The sequence below is a fragment of the Pongo pygmaeus genome, chromosome 12 (assembly GCF_028885625.2).
Source record: "Pongo pygmaeus isolate AG05252 chromosome 12, NHGRI_mPonPyg2-v2.0_pri, whole genome shotgun sequence".
NCBI lineage: Eukaryota > Metazoa > Chordata > Mammalia > Primates > Hominidae > Pongo > Pongo pygmaeus.
This window is the reverse complement of record NC_072385.2, coordinates 87,870,841-87,896,023: the sequence shown is the minus strand read 5'-3', so window position 1 is coordinate 87,896,023 and position 25,183 is coordinate 87,870,841. Positions and strand designations below refer to the sequence as shown.

The 25,183-nt window shown below is 44.0% G+C and overlaps 1 protein-coding gene across 2 annotated transcripts in view; it reads left to right on the top strand.

Moving 5' to 3' along the window:
• PRKCE (protein kinase C epsilon) overlaps positions 1–25,183 on the top strand; it is a 531,726-nt gene that overhangs the window by 178,741 nt on the left and 327,802 nt on the right. For both annotated transcript variants that reach the window (XM_054473224.2, XM_054473226.2), the window contains one exon: positions 11,116–11,179. In XM_054473224.2, coding sequence (XP_054329199.1) covers positions 11,116–11,179 — 64 coding nt within the window. The remainder of the gene's footprint in view (positions 1–11,115; positions 11,180–25,183) is intronic.

Below are 25,183 nucleotides of genomic sequence, written 5' to 3'. Positions count from 1 at the left end.
ATAAATAACACAAAAATATATAACCCAAATGAAACTTTGACTAATTTGATAAGCAAAAGAAAAGAAAAAAGACCTTATCCTTTATTTTATTTTTGTATGTATATGTAAACTAAATAATTTTTAAGTCATTTCTGACTCTTAAATTTCATGCTTCTATAGTTTTTTATAAAACTGTTCTTTTTCTCACAGGATATGGTTCCAACTAAACAATGAAAAGCAATGGCAAATAAGACTGGTATACAGAGTATTGTGATACAGGAATATTCCCCAGAGAGCAATTATTCCCCAAAGTTGGGCATCCTGGGTCACATTTGTATGTCATTGTCTGAGCCTCTCAGCTGTTTTGCTGTGGGTTTAGTGTACCTTACAACTATGAGCTCCAGGAGGGCAATGAAGGAACATTACTCTCATTACTCTTGTGGCCAAGGAGCAACTTTTTATTTTTTTAATTTTTTTATTTTTTTATTTTTTTGAGAAAGAGTCTCGCTCTGTCGCCCAGGCTGGAGTGCAGGGGGGCAATTTTGGCTCACTGCAACCTCCGCCTCTTGGGTTCAAGAGATTCTTCTGCCTCAGCCTCCCTAGTAGCTGGGACTACAGGTGCACTCCACCATGCCTGGCTAATTTTTGTATTTTTAGTAGAGACTGGGTTTCACCATATTGGCCAGGCTGGTCTTGAACTCCTGACCTCATGATCCGCCCACCTCAGCCTCCCAAAGTGCTGGGATTACAGGCGTGAGCCACCGCGCCCGTCCAAGAAGCAACTTTTTCATCATTCATGCAGTATGGGCTCCATGACAGCTCACAATGTGTTCTTTCTACAGATCTCCCAGAGCTCAGGCTGTCTGTGGGGCAGCCTGCCAGGCCTCAAGGTACCGGAAGCATTGGGTCTCCAGTTGGAGAACCCAGCTTTAATGCACACTCCTCTTCTGCAAATTGTGAGGATGCATGCAAGTTATTTAAATTCCTAAGCCTCAGTTTTGTCACCCATCAAATGGTTAAGAACAACAATATTGCCTTCTTCACATAGGTAACACATGTAGAGTATACAATAAAGGGTGCTTATTAGAGTTGTGATTATTAGTATTCATAACATAGTCTCTCTTTTGAAGAACTCAGAAAGATGGAAACAAATGATCATGTCTTGGCTTTTAAAGGGAGTCAAGAACTGAATATCAGCCCGGTGTGGTGGCTCATGCCTGTAATCCCAGCACTTTGAGAGGCCGAGGTGGAAGGATCACTTGAGGGCAGGAGTTCAAGACCAGCCTGGGCAACATGGCAAAAAAAAAAAAAAAAAAAGAAAAGAAAGAAAAAATAACTGAATATTTTTTGTGAGCAGCCATTGATAAAAGTTCTATTAGGTTGTGATACTACAGAGACAGAAAATTTCCTGATATGAAGATAATTTTTCTGGTTACAAATTCCGGAGTTCCTGAGCGAGCTTGCCTCTGTTTCACATGGATTCATTCAGTTCCACTTAGAGTCTTTATTGACTACCTATCTCAATCCCAGCCCTGAATCAAGAGCTGCGGAATCCTCAAAAGAAGGACATGGCTTAGCAGGAGAGGTGCTCGCAGTCTAGGTTGGAAATAGCAATCATAATGACCTGGCAGCTAATATTTACAGGAAGTTGTGTACCAGACAGTTTCAAGTGCTCCACCATCTCCTCGAATCCTCCCAACACTCTGAAGCAGGTCCTGCTGACATTCAACTTGTAAGATGAGGAAATCAAAATAAGCGCCACAGAGCTTTAAACAGGCAGAACTGGGATTGGAACCCAGGTAGGCTAGCTTCAAAACCTTTACTTTCAATCTCTGAGATATATTGACTTAGTGTAAGAAATAGGAAATGTAAGATAAAACACATACATTCAAATATACCTAGTGATAGGGACTATTGCAAATCAAAATGCAAAATGTGAAATGCAAAGTGCAGATTGGCAGTGGATTATCTGCTTCAGAATGCTTGGGTAGGCGGCTACATTTCCTGCTATTAATGCTCACCTACCTCTTCTTAGGATATACAGTCATGTACCGCCATTTCTCTCAAAGTAGACAGGCAGACTGTGCTGTGACCAGATGATGCTGTGTACACTTACACACTCTCCACATTAGTTTAGGCACTTTTGGATGTTTTCTCGCCCAATAAAGCATTTATGTACACATAGAGTTATTCGTTTTTAGCTGCCTCTGTCATCAGAGGGAGCCAGCTCTCTGGGGCCATTTCTGAGCCTGCTAAAAAGAGGAAGTAGGTGCTAACTTGAGCCTACTCCATTTGTGGTGTGTTGAGAGCTAAGATCTGTAACGTGGGCCTCCAGTCCAGCCAGCAAGAGTTTCACAAGAAGATAATGGCTGCTGCTAACTTGGTTCCCAGTGACCTGGCTACGGGTGATGAGAAAGCAATGTTTCAGCCAGTTTTGAGGGATGTTTATTTAAGGTGTGTCTGGCAACTGCAGCAAGCTGTAGTCTGGGGGATTGGAGATTATAAACAGCCAGTGCAGTAAAAAGGGACATTTTATTTTTTTAAATGGGTAGTAACTTAAATTTTTAACAAGCTAGCTCAGAACACAATTTTTTAAACGGGCGTAGAGTAAAGAATAAGGCATCCTTTCCTGATTTCTGGTTTGCTCCTCCTGTCATGTCAATCTCTTGAGTCAGCTCTTGCCTTTCGCTGATTAAGACGTCTTCTGGAGATAAGGACATATGTGCAGAACACATGTGCGCATGTGTGTGTGTATACACCCACATGCTCCCCCATTGTATTCACACAGCAACACAGCATCATGAACTTACGGTGTGTTGCTTTATCCCCCCTCCACTTAATGTATCACAGAGCTAGTTCCCTATCAGTTGGTACATTTAGATCTTTTTCAGTCTTTTTTAGGACTTGCATGGTAATCTACCATATGACGTACCATAATTTATTTAAGCAGTCTCCTATTCATGGACATTTAGGTCATTAAGTTCATTAAAAGGCTTTCTAGAGCATTTGGTCTAATTATCTTGTTTTATATATGAGGAAATTCAGATCCACAAACACACAGACAGATTTAAATAATTCAGCAGACTCTCAAACCTACATTTTGGATGTGTTTATCTTGCTATTATTGTATTTTGATCACAGGAGACAGGAGAAGGTGGCTCAGCTGTGTGCCTGTGAGTGTGTTTGCACATGTGGGTGGGTGTGTGAATGTGCGCGCCTACACAGGTAGGTGTACATTATGTTGTGTGACAGATGTGCTCTTGAAAAACTCTGAATGAGTCCTTTTATTTTTAAAAATGGAATATGAAATTTTAAATGCTCCGAGGGTGGGAATAGGATTTGTTATTTAAAGGAAACTTGTGGAGGAATCCTTATGCGAAATAAATCGTTTTTTTCCATTTTTAAAAACTGCTTCATTGAGGTATAATTTACATACAATTAAGTGCATTCATTTTAAGTGTAGGCTTGATTTGTCCCGCCAAATGTCTACATTCATGGAGCTGCCACCACAATCAGGATAGAGAAAACTCCTGTCACCCAGGACATTCCCCTGTGTCTCCTGGCATTCACTGGCCACTTCCAGCTCCAGGGAATCACAGATGTGCTTTTTGTTATTGTAGGTTTGTTTTGCCTGTTCTAGAACATTGTAGAAGTGGAATCCTACAGTATATACTCTTTCATGTTTGGCTTCTTTCACATAGCATCAATGTTGTTGCATGTATCAGCAGTATATTTGTTTTGTTTTGTTTTTTAAGAGACAGGATCTCACCTAGGCTGGAGTGCAGTTGTGCAATCATTGCTCACTGCAGCCTCAAACTCCCAGGTTCAAGCCATCCTCCTGCCTCAGCCTTCCAAGTACCTGGGACTGTGGGCATGCACCACCATGCTCAGCCAATTTTTTTTTATTTTTTGTAGAGACAAGGTCTCAGTATGTTGTACAGGCTGGTCTTGAACTCCTGGCTTCAAGCGATCCTCCTGCCTCAGCTTCCCAAAGTGTTGGGATTACAGGGGTGAGCCACTGTGCCTGGTCCTCATTCTTTTTTATTGCTAAGTAACATTCCATTACATGGATGTAGCATGGTTTGCTTATTCATTTACCTGTTGTTGGACGTTTGGGACATTTCCAGTTTTGGGCTGTTAGGAATGAAGCTGCTGTGAACATTTCTGTATAGTAGATGGCTTCCCAAGTAAATTTTCTCCACAACTCAGTGTACAGATCCAGTTTTTTAATATATTGAAGTAGTATAAGCTAAGGCCATCCATTCAATAAGCCACCTTGTAGAAATCTGTATTGAATCCCTCCCATGTGCTGGATAGACAGGGTCCTGCCTTGCAGGGATGTACACTGAAGCCTGTATGTCTTTGCACTGCAATGGAAGCTGTTTGAGAAAAACAATCTGCCCCTCCCCTTATTTTATGAAAGTAAGTGCTATTATAAGCCCATTAACAGAATAGAATCTTGAACATATTTGATTACATGTGTACTCTCTGCTTTTTGACCAGTCACTGCACACTACCAATAGAGCTAGTAGCAAATTTTACCCCAAATGAAGAGTCTTTAATTAGCTGCTAACTTCAAAATCAGCACCCTGCAGCTGCTGATGAGTTGCTCATTGTATTGCCTCAATGCTTTCTGCTTTCCAAATGCAGAGCTGGGAGGACACCTGCTGCCTGAATGTCCCCTGCTCTGTCCAGCTGGCCTCTCCCATGCCAGGTGGGTCTGGGGACGGTAGTGTGCGTGCAGTGCCTCCAGGGGAGAGTGGCCATCAGTGAAGGGGTACAGGACTTGGACAGTGGGCCCCCTGCTTTGGGAACCAGTCCCCCAGTCTTCTCTCCTGATGGTTCCCCGTCTGCCTCCTCCTCTCTCACTCTCCACCCTCCTCCAAGTAAAAAAGAAAAAGACGCAGCAGTAGATTATCTAGTACCTTACTGGTGGAATAAGGGCAGTGCAAGCCTTCCCTTGTCCTTCTCGTCCTTTCTGGATTCATCTTTTTCAGACCCTTTCCCTCCACGCCTTTGTGCCTGACAGCAGATGGGAAGGGAAGTGAAACTCAGATTGGGCCTGTGTGACCTTTGTGGGCTCTCCCGAGGAAAGGTTTGCTTAGACATCTCGGGCAAAAGTTGAACCTATGGTTAGGAAGCTTGACTTTGTATATTAGACCTCCCTTCCCTTGAACTCAATAACCCCCAACATGTAGGTGTACAGATACCTGTGGATCACTGGGGGCTGACAGCAGCACATCAGCCAGCAGCCTGGAGATCAGCATAGGTGGAGTCCTTTTGATTTTGCTGTTGTGGTTGTCAGAGCTCCTGCTGGGCAGGTGTGGTGTCGAGGAAGGAACATGAGACTGAGAAACAGGAGTTGAGGGAGCAAGTTCTTTTTTTTTTTTTTTTAAGATGGAGTCTTGCTCTGTTGCCTAGGCTGGAGTGCAGTGGTGCGATCTTGCCTCACTGCAGTCTCCGCCTCCCAGGTTCAAGTGATTCTCCTGCCTCAGTCTTCAGAGTAGCTGGGACTACAGGTGCATGCCTCCACACCCAGCTAATTTTTGTATTTTTAGTAGAGACGGAGTTTCACCATATTGGCCAGGGTGGTGTCAAACTCCTGACCTCAAGTGGTCCACCTGCCTCGGTCTACTAAAGTGCTGGGGTTATAGGCGTGCGCCACCACGCCTGGTCTAGGGAGCAAGTTCTGATTCTGCCAGTCCTGCTTCAGGGGTCTCATGCACAGACATAGGTGTGAATGGCACCCCCTGGGGTTGTGCAGCTGGTGTAATCTCACTAGCACACCGCATGATATAATGGCCACCTATCTTCCTTAACCCCAGCTTTCTCAGATGTTCAACAGCACTAATAATACTTGTTACCACGCTTGTAATCCCAGCACTTTGTGAGGCTGAGGTGGGAGGAAGGTTTGGGCCCAGGAGTTTCAGGCTGCAGCCATGACGGCACCACTTCACTCCAGCCTGGGGCACAGAGCGAGACTCTGTCTCAAAAATTTTTTTTTGAAAATAACAGAACTCGCTACCTTACAGATTAATTGTGAGAAATGAATAAATGAATGCATATGAGGGGCTTTGTAAATGGCTGAGCACCACCCCAAAAAAGTCCCTAACTTTTTGCTTTTCTAAGATTGCCTTTTCAGGGCTTGCTGTGGGTTGGGCTCTTCCCCATTGCCAAGTTCCTAATTCACGTGAGAGGCACTCTTGTTGCCGCCCAGACCTCCCCTCAGAGCACAGTGGGGTGGTCAAGGTGTCTGAGGTATTGCTCTGCCTTCCAGGTCTGCCTGGGGAAGACAGCGGCACCTGAAAAGGGGAATGAGCCCACTCTGGGGATGGGAGGGTTGAAGGAAGGAGAATGCACCTCGGACTGGATTGTCAGAGGAGGCTCAATCGGCCAGGCAGGGCTGGGGGTTGTGAGCATGACTTGCAAGCTCTGTCGACCTCTCCTCTGTTCCCCAGGCTGACCTGGGTGAGAATTCTGGCTGAAAGCTCTCTAAGCCTGTTTTTTCATCAGAAAAGTAGAGAATATTGCTGTCTCACAGGAGATTAGATGAACTAATGCAGGTAAGGTGCCAACATGGTGTCAGAGGCACAGTAGGTGTCATTGCCCTTCTTTTATGAGTACCACAGGTCCTCCCGATGCCCTGGAATACCCTGGGTATAGCCCTTCCTGCCCCGGGTTTCCCCCAGAAAGGGTGCATACAATACTCTTACCTTGGATTTTAAAGTACAATACTCTTACCTTAGTTTAAAAAAATGTTTTTAGAGACAGGATCTCACTTGTCACCCAGACTGGAGTGCAGTGGTGCATTGCAGCCTCGATCTCCTGGGCTCAAGCAATCCTTCTGCCTCTGCCTCCCAAGTAGCTGGGACTACAGCTGCCTGCCACCACACCTGACCTTTAGTTCTTTATTTGATATTCACAACAACACTGTAAAGTCATCAAATGTCCTGGAATTACATGTAATAATACCAACTTTGTTGAGGAAAGTTTGTTATAGTAGAAATAACATTGGACGAAGAAGCAGAAGACTTGCCTTTTTCATGATAACTGCACCAATGATGACTATTTTATGCCTGGTGCCTTTGCTAAGCACTGTTCATAGAATATCTCATTTAACCTCACAGCAGCCCCATTTCACTGACAAGCAGGCTGAGGCATAGAGAGGGTACCTGCTTGCTTCAGGCCACATGGCCACTAAATTTGCTCTTACCCACCACATGCGGAGTGTCTCCTGGGTGCTTAGTTAAAATTTTTTTTTTTTTTAACTAAGGTAAGGTGCCAAGTGCTTTGCATGTATGTTTCATGGAATTTTCATGACAACCCATTTCACAGATGAAGAGGCTGAGAGGCTCAGGAAGAGTAAATAATTGCCTGAGGTCACTCAACTGATAAAGGACAAAATGGATTCTGCCCTGATTTGACACCAAAGTCTGTGTTTGTCTCCCCCAGTTTGACTGCGTTGCTTCTGGCCCGTGCTGGAGGGGTAGCCAAGGCACTGTAGTGTGAAAGAGAATCATGGTCAAAGAAAATAGAAATAGTAGCTGGGAAGATGTGTTAAGTTGGGGTATGAGGTCCAAGGAGGTTTGGTAAATTGGGTTGCATCTGGGAGAACTGGGAGGAGCCTGATGCAAAGAAGAGGCTCAGAACTAACCCCGGGAATGGCAAGCCTGGTTTTGTGTCACGCCAGCTGCCTGGTACCAATGCAGACTGACAGCTTGCAGGGTTGTGCAGGGCTGGGCACCTACATTACATCATTATCTGGACCATGTAATCGTGAGCAGAATTTTTGATTAAACTAATTCAGCGGTGAAGTTGTGCCACACTCTTCACCATCTTTTATACTTGGTGACCCCTGCAGTCATTGAAGACCCACCACCTTGGATGGATTCTCAGAGCTTCCTCACTTGGCTAACTGGGGCTTGGCTGGCGATCTGCGGCCATCTGCTCATGCTGCAAAGCTCTTTGTTGCTTTTGGCATGTTTAATAGCTTAATTTCTATTTTTCTGTTTGGAAATGCAGTTCACCAGCACGGAGGCTGCAGTGGGTGCTAAAATGGTTTTTGATTGCTATCTTGAATGTTAATATCCGAATACATTTTATCATGAATGACCTGTCCTCCCTGCCACGAGTTCTCACTCCCCTTTTGCAAAGATGGGCATGGTGCCTGCCTTTGGATAGGCCCCGAAGCCCATCTCATTCCTTTGCTCTCTCCCTCTCTGCTTTACACAGATAGCATTGTACTTTGCCAATAAAGTCCACAGTTGTGGGAAATCTTTGAGTTGGAGGATATGAGAAAGAGTTTCATTTTGCCGGCAGGGTTTAATAGGGATGATCTAATCTCTAAAAGGCATACATTATTTAAATTCCATGCTTTTAGGCAAGAGGGCCCCTGATATTTTTGAACTTTGGCAGGGAGAAGATTCTGGTTTGGCTCTATTCAGTAGAGCCGACTGTTGGTTTTCCTGTTTGTCATTCGCTGCAGGGGCTGGTGAGGGTCAGCACTAGTGGTGAGAATTCTGGAGAACATTTTCTTTACCCAGAAACTTAAAATCATGGACTCTTGGGGAGAAAGGAATGAGAAAAGGCAGCATGCGGAATTACCAGTTTGTTATTTGGTTCCCATCTGGATTTAAAACCGAAGATCCCAAACTCAGGTGAGCAGCTCCCCCGGGGTGCCCAGGGGGCAACGCAAGCCTGCTCATGGCACTCCCTCACTCCTGTGCCGACGGAGCACCTCAGCTATCACCAGTGGTCTCTCCCATGAGGCACCGAAGAGTCTTGTGGATGAAAATGAAATTTTGAGGGAAAACTTAAGCTCTCTCAACCATTAGAGGCTGAGTCAGGAAACAAGATGGGGCTCAGGAGTGACTCTGGGAGCCTCCTGGATTGTGTGTGGGGTGAGATGTTGGGTGAGTTTAGAGAACACCACTCCAGCTAGTCGCTTTGTCTCATGGGGACATGTGGTGCTCATGGTATAGCCGCCTCATCTTTCCTCTACCCTTGTTCAAATGTCATTTTAGTAGAGATCACATGCCTGCCTTCCTTCCTGGGGACAGAGCCTTGGGAGGGTGAATGTTCCCAGAATAGACTCTGGAAGTTCTGAACACAGAGCCTTTTCCCACCTCCACGAGTGTGTGCTGGGTGTTTCCTAAGAGACAGTGAGCTAAGAACTAGGGATGCAATTCTGGTTATCATACTTTCTGTCTATCAGGACAGAGAGGTAGATGGACAATGTATTACAACTTAATAGGAGCTGTATTAGTCAGTGTTCTCTAGAGGGACAGAATTAATAGGATATATGTATATATGAAGGGGAGTTTATTAGGAGAATTGACTCACACGATCACAAGGTGAAGTCCCACAGTAGGCCGTCTGCACGCTGAGGAGCAAGGAAGCCAGTCCGTGTCCGAAAACCTCAAAAGTAAGGAAGCCGACAGGGCAGGCTTCAGTCTGTGGCTGAAGGCCCAAGAGCCCCTGGCAAACCACTGGTGTAAGTCCAAGAGTCCAAAAGCTGAAAAACTTGGGGTCTAATGTTTGAGGGCAGAAAGCATCCAGCATAGGAGAAAGATGAAGGCCGGAAAACTCAGCGAGCCTAGTCTTTCAAACTTCTTCTGCCTACTTTATTCTAGCCACGCTGGCAGCTGATTAGATGGTGCTCACCCAGATTGAGAATGGATCTGCCTCTCCCAGTCCACTGGCTCAAATATTAATCTCCTTTGGCAGCACCCTCACAGACACACCCAGGAAGAATGCTTTGCATCCTTCAGTCCAATCAAGTTGACACTCAATATTAACCATCGCAGGAGCCATGAGTAAGATGTGCCTGGTGTATTGTGGGAACACAGAACACAGATGAGGGGCTAATTAATTCTGACTGGGCATATCTGGATAGATTTCAGAGAGGAGGTGATAATTGACCTTGACTTTGAAGGAGGAGGAGATATCCACTAGATTGACTGGTCTGAAGTAATTCTTGCTAAATGCGTGCCTGCTCTTCGCTGGGGACAGTGAAAAAGGAAAAGGAGGGGGATAGCGGTTCCTGCCCTCAAGATATTCACAGCTTGTTGGGGAGAGAGCCTGGCACTATGAACCAATGAAAGCTCTGTGTAGACAGATGGGATTGTGGAGGCGGAGAGGCTAGCAGGGGGACTTGGTGATCCAGGGTTTCCAGAGTTACTACTCTCTCTTATAGAGAGAACACAGTTTCTGTAAGGATAGTTCAGTCCTTGCAAAGATGTCTTTAACTACAAGAGGCCCAGCCCTCTGGTTTTGTCTCACCCAATTATTTCACCATCTTGTCTCTGTATATTATAAGTAGTTAGCTGGATTTGAGGTGGGGAGGGAGGAAGTGAGGGTGCCTGTGCTCTTTCTTACGCCTTGCATACCTTCCCTTCCCTCTTCCCTTCTCTCTTCCCTTCTCTCTTCCCTTCTCTCTTCTACACTGATCTCAGGTTCATCAGATACTTTATCAGTTGTTCTCTGTCCTTCGTCATTAAGCTGGATTCAGCATTGTTCTCTATTTTTTAACTCCACAATGAGATGATAAACACCGTAAAAGCAGGAGTAGTGTCTTCCTGCTTCTCTTATTTCCCCTGGGAGCAGTTTGTGTGGTATAAAGATCATGGGTTTCTCGAGACAGGCTTGGCATTGAATCTCAGCATTACCACTTACCTTGGAATTTGGGCACAATTTCCATATCTGTAAAATGGGATAACATAGGGCTTTCTCAAACTCAACATCATTGATGACATTTGGGGCTGAATGATTCTTTGTTGTGAGCGGTCGTCCTGTGCACTGTAGAATGTTTAATGGTATCTCTGGCCTCCACCCACTAGCTGCCAGGAGCAGCACTCTCTCTCTCCAAACGTGACAAAACTGCCTCCAGATGTTTGCCAAGCATCCCCTGTGGAGCAAAATTGCCCCCAGTTGAGAACCACTGGGATGGTGCTACCTATGGGGTATGCATCAGTCCTCCCAGGTCTGCCTCTCACCTAGCACTCAACACATTGTAGGTTGGTGAATTACATGGAGCTGTGTCTCTAGGTTTTAGCAGTTTGGGGTAGAAATGTGGTGGAACTCTCAGGTTGCCCACACAATGCACTAACAGAGTCACTGTCATTTTCTTAATTGCAGATTGATCTGGAGCCAGAAGGAAGAGTGTATGTGATCATCGATCTCTCAGGGTCGTCGGGTGAAGGTAGGAGAGTGTGACTTCTCATCCCTGTTTTCTTCCATTGGCCCTTTGCCTTCTGGGTCTCTTCTTTCCGTCCTTGGCCAGAACACATTATAGTGACATTTAATTAATTGGCATCCTTTAAAGGAAAAGGTTATTTTGAAGATGCTTACGCCTGTGTACCAAAAGGGACCAGCCATCTGTTAACTTTGGTGGAGCAGAGGGAAGATTTTGGACTTACCACGTGAGGCCAATAAAATGGGCGTTTTTGCATGCTGTGTGCAAGGCAGGCTTCAGTGGTGGGGCAGTCTCTCCCAGGAGGCTTGCGTGGGGTTTGTGTGTGTGTGGTGGGAAGGAAGTAAAACCAGTTGGTCTAACGGCATCCAGAAATGAAATAAATAAGGTGACAAACTTCAGAATCTTCTTTAGAGCTTTGATAGAAGTGAGACTTCTTTTACCAGTTCTTTACACAGACAAAAGCTCTGCTCTTAAAGAGAAATAACGGGGTGAGGGAACATCTGCTCCCCACTGACTGATTAGATGGCGTATTACACCCTCTTCCTCTTACACCCTCTTCTTTCAATCCTTTCTTTGCTCACTTATATACTTAAGACCTTTGAAGGGTTTGCTGGGTGTTGAGGACTGAGCAGTCAAGGGAAGAAGGGAAGCCTAGAAAATAAAACCTTATCCAAACCAGAACAAAGAGATAGCAACCGACTTAAGCTCTAAGAAAGATTTGGAATTCGGACTGAAATGTAGTTATTGTGGCCATCTTTTCTCTCCTACTCCTCCATCTGTGGGCAGGGGGACAGAACAGTTGGCTTTAATGCCATGGCAGGGATTTTGGAAGACCATGTGTAGTTCCTCTTGGCAGTGAGAAACAAACAGTGTTTGGGGACTGTGTCCCAAAGGGAAAAATGGACACTCAGCTCTCTCAGCTCTCCTGCCTGGAACACTTGGGCCTTTCAAAACATCTCCCCAGAATACTGGGGATCACAAGCTCAAAGTCACAATCCCAAACACAGTCTCTAGTTTAAGGCTCAGTGATAGAAGGAAGGATTACATATTCAGTTAGTCAAATGATGTGCTTGACAGTGGTGCCTGATGATTTCCATTCAGCTAATTTATCACCCAATCTCAACAGGTATTCGGAAGAATTCAATAATTGTGTGTATATGGGGATTATAATAGAATTAGGCCCTCTTTGAATAGATCCCAATTATTTGGCATAGGTTTAAAACTTTAAACAGCCTTCCAAAATTGGTGGCTTACATTTCCTGCTCTTTATTGCAATTACATTTTGGCATTTCCAACTTCCCTTCTCTGCACTCAGCTCTGAACTGCCCAGAATAGAACCTGTTGTAGAAGATTTGAGGATTTAACAATATTTCATATGAAATATTTAAGACCTACAAAAGGGCTTAAAGACAAATTAAATGAGCACCAGTGTGCCCACCACCCCAATTAAGAATTAGAGCAAGCAGTGAGGTGAAGCCTTGTCCTTGCTTTTAACATAGCAAGTGATCCAAATTCACCAGACTTGACTTAAGGTTTTGCAGTGTGGCCTCCTGATTCTAGACACTGGTGAAACATTTGATGGGCAAAATCAATCCCCTTTTTTCCTTACATAATCTGTGTGCAATATGATAATTAATTAAATATGTATTTCCTGTGCCAGGATGCTGAGCAACCAATGGGAGGCTGGGACTATTTTCTCTTTCTTTGAAAAGATAAATGACTTGCAAAATTATAGAAGACATCCTTTTTTACATTAGAGGGAAAGGAGATGGACAAATGAATGAATAAATAAATCAGAAGCAATTGATTTTTTTCTGCTTGCTTCTACAGCTTATTGCATGTGAATAGCCAAAGCAATTTTCACTGGGCTAAATTCTGAGTCTATTTTTTAAATCTCTTTCATCTGAAGAAAATAGAGTTTACTTCAGAAATGCTGACACACACCAGAGTCTGTAAAGTGCTAGCATGTGTTGCTCTGAAGAAGACATTTTTCTACTCTTTTTTTTTTTTAATTGCTGTTCTTGGACTTGGGATCCTTTCTTTCGATGGTGGGTAGGACTTTCAGTAATCCGTTCTGAGAAGCTGCTCTTGTTGTTTGTGTTATACACGTCTGTTCTCCCAGTCCCGTTGCTGGGACGGTGAGGGTTCCTAGCCTGGAGGGGGTTTTGGAAGAGTTAGGAGGTCAAGGGGAGGCCCTAGAGAATGAGAAACCACAACATTTCATACCTAAACCACGTGAGATGGGTCTGGGGTGAAGCAAGTTGTCACAGCCACCCTCCTGGATTTACAGACTGTGGACTAAGTATTTTTTTTTTTTTTTAGTGAAAATACCTAACTCTGCATTCTGTGAAAGGGAGAGAGTTGAAATGAGGCACAGCTGAAGTTTCACCACTCCATTATTCTGCCATCAAGCATCCCTTCAGCTCCCATCTCTCAAATGCTGCAGCCCCATCAATGGAAAAAAATACATTCATGGGAATTGCACAAAGTTTACAACACATGCAAATTCCAAGGAGCTCAGAGAGAGGTGTGGGGGTGAGATGGTGTGACTACACCCACTTCTTCTAGGATGCGCCGAAGGATTCTTTTCCTTGCTCATATGCTGTTAGAAAGCATGGGCGTTTACGTCTGCTAGAGCTGGAGCTAATGTGATTTCTAACTGTCTAATAAAATTCCACTGCTTGCATGTCCTGTGCAGTTCACTATAATGGAATCTGGCCAGTGTGTGTTTTGGCTAAACCAGGCATCCTAACCCCAGATGTGAGGGGGTCAGGCTGGATGACAGTTAAGGTCATTTCCGGCCATGTGATTTTATCCTTTGGTACAATTTGAATAGACATCTGTCAGAGCTCGTGGCTGAGGGCTGGCTAATATGTACAGAAAAAAGGAGTTGCAAAAAATGAACTCGTTTTGACAGGTATGGTTCTAGGCACTTTACCTACATTATACCAAGTAGCAAACCTGCTCAAAATGCTCTTATGGGAAGCTCCAGTCTCAGTCCATGTTTTACTTACATCATAAGTAATAATCACAGGGCTTCTGGTAAGTGTGGCTCTCCAGGCTCTTCAGATGCTTAAATCAAAGCATAATTAGCCCAGGTAACAGAAGCGTAAACAGCAATGTAATTCTCACCTGTGCAAATGATGGTTTCCTGCTGTGCCCATTTGTTAGTATTTCTTCCTCTGATATGATGTAATTTGCATATTATTTCTTATTCTTTCTAATAATGTGGCAATGCCCCATGATTCACAGGCTTACCAGTGAGAGACGGTCGGGGCCTGACCTGGGGACTGATAGGTTCTTCTTCCCATGCGTTGCACCTAGGTGTCATGCTCACCTGAGAGAGTTCTTCAGCATCTAAACCAACAATAGCAATAACAAGTAGGCCTCATTGGTATGTTTGGGTCACCAAACTGTTTCTCCAACAAAACACAGAGGATACAAAGGAATAGGAATGATTTTTGCAACACATACCTCACAAATCATGCAGATAAGTCAAGTTCTGGAGGGATTGCATATTGTGGAAGCAGAAGAGCAGGGAACAGGAGGCACCCTGTTTCTTTCTGCAGCCACAGGCTGAAAGGGGTCAGTCTTCTCTGTGGGACTCAACTGATAGAGGAGAAAGAGCACAGCGTTAGGAGTCCTTCAGACCTGGATTGAAATCCTGGCTCTAGTGTTTAGTAGCTTACAGCCTCAGATTTCTCACCCACAACATGGGGATAATGGTACCTATGGTAGGTGCTAGGCCAGGATTGTCATAAGAACAGTGCTTTGGTACAGTGCCCTCACATGTAAGAGATGATCAGTAAATATCATTAAGCCTTGGAGACCTGAGGGCAGAGAGGTTGGCATAGCTCTACCCAGTGCCCATGAAGGAGCATCAGGCAGGGTATTCAGGGAAACTGTTCAAGGACAGGTTTCTGACGCTGGGGTGGGACATGTTCACAAGGGCCAAGAACAGAGCCAGGTACCAAAGAGGTGACTTAACAGAGTAATCTATCTGGCAGGGACTGTGAGATTGCTTTCTGCAAAGTTCAGGCCTTGCCTCGGTTTTGCCTATTGTCACTCTATTTATTCCTTATCCTCTCCCAAGTAAAGTAATTCCTGGAAGGACATTCTCTAGCATCCCTGAGCCACTCATTTGCATTCCATGGCCCTTAATGCTAGAGGCTTCTGCTTGTCAGAGCCTGGGCTTGTCCCATCCCTGCTCAGTGTGGACCAGAACATGTGGTCCCCATCCTCTCACCAGCCCTTGGGTAAAAGGCCTTTAAATATTTGAAGACAGTTATTCAATACCTCTTTTTTCAGGTTGAGTCAATCAAATCCCTTAACCTTTCAGAAGGGATATTTTAGAAATCTTAACTCATCTTTGCAAGCTCTTCTGGACTTTTTTCAAGTTGCACAGACAGACGTGATCAAACCAGCTTTGCTTGGTTCTGAAATAATAACGTGTGTAGAGCTCTTAGCTTTACCAAGTGCCCAGCGGTATTACCTCCATGTGGGAGATGGTGAAATTAAGAGGTCAGATGATGTGCTCCAGGCCAAAAGGTTGATTATGAGACCCTTCTGGGTCCAGACCCCAGGCCACAATCCAGGTCCTGCTACCAATCATGGCCCCAGTAATGAGTTTGCCACATGGCAGTGATTCCCCACCCCACCCCTTGTTCGATCTTTTTATTTTAGTTCTTTTCTTCAGAAAGCTTTTTATAGAAATATAAAGCCAAAGTTCTTCCTTTGAATCCAAAGGTGACCAGAGAGTCTCTTTCATAAATAAGCAGATCCCTTTTCCACTGTGTTAGAAATAAAAGCTCTTTTGGTCAGAGCTCAAGGTTGGATCCTTCTCAGGTTGTCTGTAATGTGGATCCATAGCTAAGTCTTGGTCTGAAACTAGACCTGACTCAAATCCCAGCAGGTTAGTAATTTTTCCTATTGACCTGCCCTCCTTGCTAGAGATGTTAGTTTTGTACTCGAAGACTCTGAGTCCATAGCAGGCATTAGAGCAGTACCTCCACGGCTGAAATCAAAGTGAAAGGGGTTTTTCTCTTGAAACTCTGTCTTAGCCAGTGGGCAGGATACATATCGACAGGTTTTCTCAGATTCGAGCCCCACTGGAGCTTCAATTCATAAGAATTTTACCTCTTTTCTTCTAAATTCTACGTTAATAATCCAATGTCTTCTAGTTAGTAGAAAATTAAAAAGAATCATTCATTCAAATGACCAATAGTTACCAATTCATTTTTTTTTTCTTTTTTTGAGATGGAGTCTTGCTCTGTCACCCAGGCTGGAGTGTGGCAGCAGGATCTTGGCTTACTGTAACCTTTGCCTCCTGGGTTCAAGTGATTATCCTGCCTCAGCCTCCTGAGTAGCTAGGACTATAGGCATGCACCACCATGCCTGGTTAATTTTTGTATTTTTAGTAGAGACAGGGTTTTGCCATGTTGGCCAGGCTGGTCTCGAACTCCTGACTTCATGTGACCCACCCACCTCGGCCTCCCAAAGTGCTGGGATTACAGGTGTGAGTCACCACGTCCAGCCTACCAATGCATTTCACCAAATGTGCCCAGCTTTGTGTCTGTGCTGGGTTTGGGGAATGGAGAGTGGAGAAGGAAGTAGAAAATGGGAGATGGCATTCACAAAAAGTGTAAAACCCTTTGCCTTCAAGGAGCTTGCAATTCAATTAGGCACCCTAGACTTGCAGGATGAAAGCATTAGAGAACAATGCAAGGCATTGTGTGTTTGAGGAGGTGTTACCAAGAGTTCTCCAAGTAGGAATAAGTTGGGACCAGAATAACCCAGGAAAACTTCAAGAAAGAGGCAAGGCTTGGGATGGAGAGGAAAGGATAGGCAGGCTGGATTGGCAGGGAAGAAGTGGAGAGACCATTGTGAGTGGAGGGAATCGTGTCATCATTATCAAAGACAGCTTTGAAGCTCTTATTTTTGGGGATGGCTGGATAGACAGGATAAGTTAAATAGATGCAGTGTGAGCTCTCTAGGAGCATCCAAACAAAGGCAGTTGTCAGTGTTGCAGGCAGAAATTTTCATGCTATGCAAACAAGAAAATGAAATGCCTTAAATGTTTAAACTGTCTGAAGATTGAAGGCAGGTCCTTCTGGGTGTGACTTCTGGGTCCAGTCTCTCTCCCACCATGACCTACAATGAGAAGGAGTGTTCTAGGTCAAGTTTGGTCAAGTCTGGGACACTGGGCAGAGCACATTTTACAACTATGACACTGAGGCATTTAGAAGATCAAGCCCAGGTACAGGCATCCCTACATGGTCTTTGTGGTCTCTTTTCTTGTTTAGCAACCTCATAGAGTCCCATAGTAATCCCTCTACCATCCTCAGCATTTTCTTCCTCTCCAGCCTTTTGAAAGTGCCTCACAATCAAGCCCAGATACTCCCACGCTTTCTCTTTTCAAATTCTGTTCAGTCTTTAATAAGAAATGTCACTTGAGAGGTTAAGGAGAGCCTCCAGCTTCCCAAACAGGGGACCTCAAAGCCAGACACCAGCTCCAAGGTGCTGATCAGGCTCCCTCACATATTGTGCCTTATGCAATGAGATCCTGATCCTGTTCACCACACAGACTCCCTAGACATGCATGGACATGTCAGATCCCCTGGCAGTGCATGGAGTCCAGAAAACAACAAAATAACAAAATCCAGATGTTCAACAACATTGATCTTACAATATGCACCCCACGTTACCACACCCCACCGCGGCATAACTTCTTCCTGTGACTGATTCTCAGACCAGGGAGCAAGCCTCTGTGTCTGGGGATTTTTGGCTCTATTTTTGGTCCTGATGGAATAAATTCTTGTTCCTAGAAGTGACTATATGCACCAGATGAGACCAAGGAGATCAGCTGGAAAACAGTGAGCACCAAGCCCCCATCAAGGAGTTTATAATGTCACAAAGAGACATCGCTAAGATGCTTGATGAGACATAAGCCAAGAAACCCTCATTTCCTTCCAAATAGCCTCTAGATGCACAGCAGTTCCTCTGAAATGAATCATCCATGGTTAACAACACCAAATGCCAACCATTAGCAGATGAGAAACAGAACTGAATCTTGAGTGTTTGGAGAGCAAAGCTCTTTTGATCACAACTAGAGCCTCCTTCCCCTCTGCCATTACAGGAGCATAGATATATATTTCCTTTTGACTGGTGTGCCTGTCTTACTAATAAAATAATTGAAGGAAGAATAGTTACAGTGAAGAAATAAGCTTATTGGAAAGGTGGATTTCTAATAGATCCTTGGTCAAGAAGTGGGTCCCACATGGCCTCTAGTTCTATCTCCATTGTCTTGCTGTGTATCATTTCTGTGTCCTATAAAGAAGATTCTTTCTGGAAATTCCTGTTTGCAGCTGAGACCATACTGGCTCAAAATGGGTTCTAATTTAATCATTTATTGTTGTTGATGTCTTCATGATTTGGCTTAAAATAAAGGGTATTTCCATTCATTTAACCTAATTTAGAGTTGTTTGTCTTTCAGGACCAATTACTTTATTCTTTTATCCAGTTGAAAATGGCCAGTGCTAACAGTTTTATTGATTTTCCTTATTACCTAGCTTTGTTGAAACATGCACGTTTTCACAAGCAAGTGCATTCACCATTTTTAATCGAGCTGTTGACACTGGGGCTTTTATCTTCCTTCTTTATTTAAACCTTTGGTGTGAGCTTATAGGGGCCAGCGTAGGGGTGTACATGTGCCCATGTGCACACAGGTGAGAATGAATGTCTCTGAATCACCTATTCTGTCGCCCCCTCATCCTCCGTTTCCTCGGTTGGAAGCATCATTTATTTGCTTATCTAATATATACGAGGCCCTGGGGATGTAGAGCTAATGAACACAGTGCCTGCTGTCAGGAAGCTCATGCTCTGCTAGAAGGAGGCAAGCAATAGACCAGTAAGCATCATCATGTGTTTTAGCTGTTGGGTAGCTACTGGTAGGGCAGGATGCTGTGGGACCACCAAGGAGCCTCCCTTCTGTTTGCAGGCTCTGCTGTGAGTAGGCAGTCAGTAAATGACAGCCACAAACACTTCCACGTGATCACTGATCCACATGGCAACCCTGAAATGCAGGTACCAACAGTTATCCTCTTCCCTTGGTTGAGGAAATAGTGCCACCGCCCACTGAAGATTCATTTGAAGAGGAGATAAAATAAAGAGGGACTAGGACTTGATTGACCAGAATTTGAACTTTTCAGGAAGACATGTGATGTATACATTGACTCATTCAACATATGGCTGTTGGGCACTTTCTGTATGCTAGTTACTCTTCTCAGAACTGGGGGCACAGAAGTGAATAATAGAAACAGAAATTCCTGCCCTCATGGGGCTTACATTCAAGTGGATATGCTTGTGTGTGTTTTGGAGGGGTATGCGTGTGTGTTTGTAGGCTGTCTATGTAAGGATACACAGCAGATTGAGAACAGTGGCTGTCTCTGGGGAAAGGAAAGGGAAAATTTGGAAAGGAGGAGACATTTCTTGTCAAGTTTATTATTTTGTTTTTCTTTCCCATGTATGTGCATGAGCTATTAATTTTTTTATTACTTAGAAATTTTGAAAAAAAATTGAATTATATAGAAACGTGACCATTCCCATTCACACAGTGACTTGCCCATGGCCAGAGGCTACAAGAGGCTCCAGCAAACCCTGCCAGAGAGGAGTGACTCACTGAATCCACAGAACACCACGTCTAATGACAGGGAACTCCACAAAGAATGCTCTCCATTCATTTATTGCTTGATAGACACCTCTAATGTATAAAGGGCTATGTTGAAATTCGGGATTCCCTCGGGCTATGCCTGTCACTGAGGACTGAATGCTCCTGCCATGGAGAGGCAGGTGGGCCAGGTGGCCTAGGCTCCCGCAAAGTGGGTGATGCAAGACTCCCTCAGAGCAGTAACTCCAGGAACCACTTGCCTCCACCTGCCAGCCCTGCCTGCACCTCTCTGGACAGACAATCCCACTGTGGCGTTTCTGATGGCAGCATTTTCCAGCATTTAGCCTCCGCTGGTGCTTGTCCCAAACTTGGTCATCTCCCCAGACAGAGTGCTTTCATTAGCTCTGCCCTTCTACCCAGCTAAGTAGGGCAAGTCAGCTGCCAATGGATCATACCTACTTTCCAGGTATTCAAGTTTGTGTGTTTCCTGATATTGAAAATAGTAGTGATGTTTAGTTCAAACGGAGAAATGTTCTCTGCAACAAAAACCCATGACCTCTACTATTAGCCAAGTGTGAATTTGTTTTAAACTGTTTAAAAAAGTTAACTCAAGGGAAGTTAAATTTGCTTTCAGGTGTATCCATCTGTTATTGGGTTCTGCATTGTAGTTCCTGCTCCATAATTAATTACGTGATTGACCGATTCATTCAACAGATGTATACTGAGAGTCTATTGCCTGCCGAGGCACCATACTAAGAGCTGAACAAACAAAGATGAAAAAGACATAGGTCCTGCCCTCTAGGAGCTCTCAAGCCAGGAGATGTCCAGCAACAAGTCATTTACTCTACTTGGGTCCCACTGGCCTGCTCTGTACAGAGAGGGGTGGCACTCAGGGCTTCTTCTAGCTCTATAGTTCTGAGTCAAAACCAAGAGAGGTTTGCATACAGCTGGGCACCTGAAGGGGGAAGTGGGAGATAATAAAAATGTTCAAGCCAGATCTCAATGCAGAAATTATTTAAGTCTAAATGGATCTGCCAGGTAGGCTTTATCATCCCTCTTTTACATATTGGAAAAATGAGGCTTAAAGAGCTTAAGAATGTGAATTGCCTGGAGAACCTGTAAAAATGGAGATTCTGACTCAGGCAGCCCAGGATGGGTGCTGAGATTCTGCATTGCTAACCAGCTCCCAGGAGATGCCTGTGCTGCTGGTCCCTGAACCACACTTGGAGTAGCAGGAGACTGGAAGCCTTGAGAAGTTCTGCCTCTGAACCATGCTGAGCAGGCACCAGTTCCTACTTGATGGAAAACTAAGAGGGAAATGTGCAGATTTTTCTTTCTCGAGTCCCGATCACTTAGTCCTTCTCAAAATCAATGCCTTTGAATCCTTTTCTGTTTGGAATCTTCTCCCTCCCCATTCTCCTTTCTTATGGGGAAAGGAGTTGAGAAGGCATCAGTGTTGTTAGAGAGCTGGGAAATGCCCAGGCCTTGGTTTTTTCATTCTGGCTTTCCTAGTTTGCAGTTTCCATTTTGAGAAGGTCAAAATGGACAACATCAGTGTTCTTCCAAGATGAGAACAAGAAGCAATTATACCAGGAAAACAAAGCGCTAAGTAACCCTTTTAAAAGCAACCAGTCAGGATATTGAATTTTTTGTTTTTGTGTTTGTTTTTCTATAAATATCCTGAAGTATTGAGTGGTGCCTGAATTTGATCCCACTGTGCTAATTTTTTCCTGGTTCCTGGGGCTTTAATTAAAATAACTCACCCAGGGACCTTGCTAGAACTTACCTCTATGTGATCTCCCCTGAGGTAGGCAGGTCGCACCTGCTTTTTATGGAAGGGGAAATGCAGAGTTCTGGATTAGGTGCTGTGTACACAGTAGGGGCATAATTTTTACTTGCTGGATGAATGAATGCATGACTAAATGAAAATAACAGGAAAAACTGTCACTTTTAAAGGAAACTACTGAGATAAACAAAGTGTTTGGACTGACTTTGCTTTGGATAATCGGTTGTTTCATATTCCACTGTACAATCAATTTCATGAGTGGGCATGGATCTGAATGTTTAAGCTTACTGTACCAGATACTTACTAGGGACTTTCCAATGCCACTCAGGGCCCGCATGCACACCAAGTCCCCAGTTATAAAACCCGGTCCTCTCCCTGTTTATTTAGCTACTTCTTTATTCTCAAGTTTGCCACCTCTTGGGAGCCTTCCCACACACGGGCCAATCCCACTAACATTCCCCTGGTTCATGACACTGGATATGCCCCCATACTCCTCTGTGTCTTTCTATACAACCATGTACTCACATATTTGTATTGTACCTATAATTGGAGTCCAGGTTTTGCCCTGCTTGCCCCATCTAAGGGCACAAGTCATTCAAGGGCAGAGGTTCCTGTACTGGTCCAGAACTGAGACCTGGCCCGGTGCAGTGTGGCTCCCTGCTGGCCTCGCAATGTGGCATTGCTGAGCCGGGAGCACCATCCTACCATTCTGACTACATAAAACAAGTATGGGGACAAGGACTGTCCCTGTACTTGGGGCCTCTCGATCCAGTGGGGAACCAGACCTAGAGACAGACCACCAAAACCCAATGTGAAACAGGTTACCACAGAGAGGCATGGATTACGTTTATGGGGGTCTTGCTTATTCCAGGGCCTCAATAGCACTGGGCACAAGACCCCCAACTGGCTACGCTGAATTAGCATTAGGTGGCTTCATGATGAGGTATAGCGGGAGGAATCCTTGTATTAAAATAAGAAGCTTGGATTCTGTTCCTAGCTGCTACTAACCAGCCTATTGAAGGTAAACAAATCGTTGGGTATTTCTGACCTTCAACAGGATTGCAAGGAAAGCATTAACATGCAATGGTTCAGCCAGCGCTCAGGATTTTGAATTCTCAGATTGAAGACTTTCCGAATACAGGCGTGAGTCCATGAGAAAGTTTCCTAATCTCTCCTTACACTTACCACCAGGGAGCCAGACCCAATTATTCTTGGCCAAAGAACAGGAGCCTTAATATTAATAGTAGATGAGACCTGGTAGGTGTCTTAGAAACTTAAAGTGTGGCCAAGTGGAATAGAGAGAGAACTTATTCTGTGGCTCCTCTCGCAGCTTTGGGATGACAAGGGTTACAAGGAGTTATAGGGAGGCAGATTTCAGCTTAGTTTAATGTATGGAAAAAGTCTCCAATACGCAGAGCTCACCAGCGGTTAAATACACTCAAACAGTAAGTAGGGAGCTCTCCATCTCTGGAGGTATTCAAGGAGACACCAAATGAGCATTTTGAAATATCGTAGAACAAATTTATATATTATCTAGAGGGCTGTATTGGATAATTGCAGTTCTTTTTTCTGGTTTTGATGAACTAGTGTTTCCATTTGTTCTATTAAAAGACTGTTCTTCTAATGATCTTTTGTAAGATCTGGATGTAACAAATAACTTCCATAAATATATACAAGTGGAAGCTGATAAGGCAGTGTTTATTTTAGTTTTTAAAAATCCAAGGCTTACACTGTAAGAAGGTAGAGAAAAAGAGTATATGAAATAAAGGAAAAGGGAAAAAGCTGGATCTTAGCAGGTATTTACAGAATAGTTAAAAATCTTGCGATAGTTGTTGTGGGTTGGGGGAGGGGGGAGGGATAACATTGGGAGATATACCTAATGCTAGATGACGAGTTGGTGGGTGCGGTGCACCAGCATGGCACATGTATACATATGTAACTTACTGCACATTGGGCACATGTACCATAAAACCTAAAGTATAATAATAATAATAATAATAATAATTACAATAAAAGAAAAAAAAAATCTTACAAATTTAGGCAAAAACGGAAATGTTAAAATTTGAACCTTGTTCCCAAAGAACTAGGGAAGCTCCCTATTTGAATGAACCCCCAATTGTGTGAACCCTTCCTAAGAAGAGTTTTTAGAAGTGAAAAAGTCTGTAACATCAGGATTTGCTCCTTAATGTCTCTCTCGTGTAGCTGCACATGTGAAGTTTGTTAAAACGCAGTGCATTGGTGTGTGTCTGGGAACAGGTCCATCTGGGAGAAAGGGAAATGGCAACACAAGCCCTTGACTTTAGGGGAAACATCCTTTCATTGTGCTTGCTTGTGTATCCTGTGAAGTAAGGATTTTCTCCTCAAACTTAGGAGTTTTGTCTGGAAGCCACAGGAGTAGAAAGACTGAGGTTTCTTTGAGAAGAATTTAGCTTCTTAATTTGAGAAGGGGTTTTGTTTTGGGTAGAAAGCTTCTCACTACAGTGGGTGATGTATTGCCATAAATGGGCTGAACAATGTTTTGCCCCTGTGAGGTGGGGCACAATAAGGCTGTTGACTGCTGCCCCTAACACTGACCTACCTTCTGTCTTTGCTTGAGATTTTGCCTTCAGGGCTTTCATGATGATGATGGTTTAAAGTCTCCGTGTGCATTAAAAGGCCAACCCTCTCTTCCCTCAACAAACAAAAACAAAACCCTTATAGAAAGATGGAATCCTAAGCCTTTCTTTCTTTTTAAAAATTTTTTTTAAAAAAAATTATAATTGATATATAGTAATTGCATATATTTCTGGGATACAATGTATTGTGTATATTTCTGGGGTTTCAATGCATGTGTACATAGTACGGTGATCAACTCAAGGTAATTACTGTATCCCCCTCTCTAAACATTTATCATTTGTTTGTTTGTTTCTTTCTTTCTTTTTTTGAAATAAGGTCTTACTCTGTCACCCAGGCTGGAGTGCAGTGGCACAGTCTCCGCTCACTGCAGCCTCTGCCTCTCGGGTTCGAGTGATTCTCATGCCTCAGCCTCCCAAGTAGCTGGGATTACAGGCATCCGCCACCACGCCCAGTTAACTTTTATATTTTTGGTAGAGACGGATTTTCACCATGTTGGTCAGGCTAGTCTCGAACTCCTGACCTCAAGTGAGCCACCCACCTCGGCCTCCCAAAGTTTTTGGATTACAGGCATGAGCCACGTGCCTGGCCCATTTATGATTTCTTCCTGTTAATAGCATTCAGGGTTCTCTCTTTAGCTCTCTTGATACATATGACACATTGTTATTTGCTGTAGTCATGCTACTGTATAATAGAACAGGAAAACTTATTCTTCCTGTCTAACTGTAACTTTGTACCCATCGACCAACTTCCCTTCATCCCCCCTGCCTTCTATTTTCCCCAGCCTCTGGTAGCCACTATTTTACTCTCTACTTCTATGAGATCAACTTTTTAAGATTCCAGCTATGAGTAAGATCGTGCAGTGTTTGTCTTTCTGTGCCTGGCTTATTTCACTTAACATAATGTGCTCCAGGTACATCATGTTGCTGCAAGTGACAGGATTTCA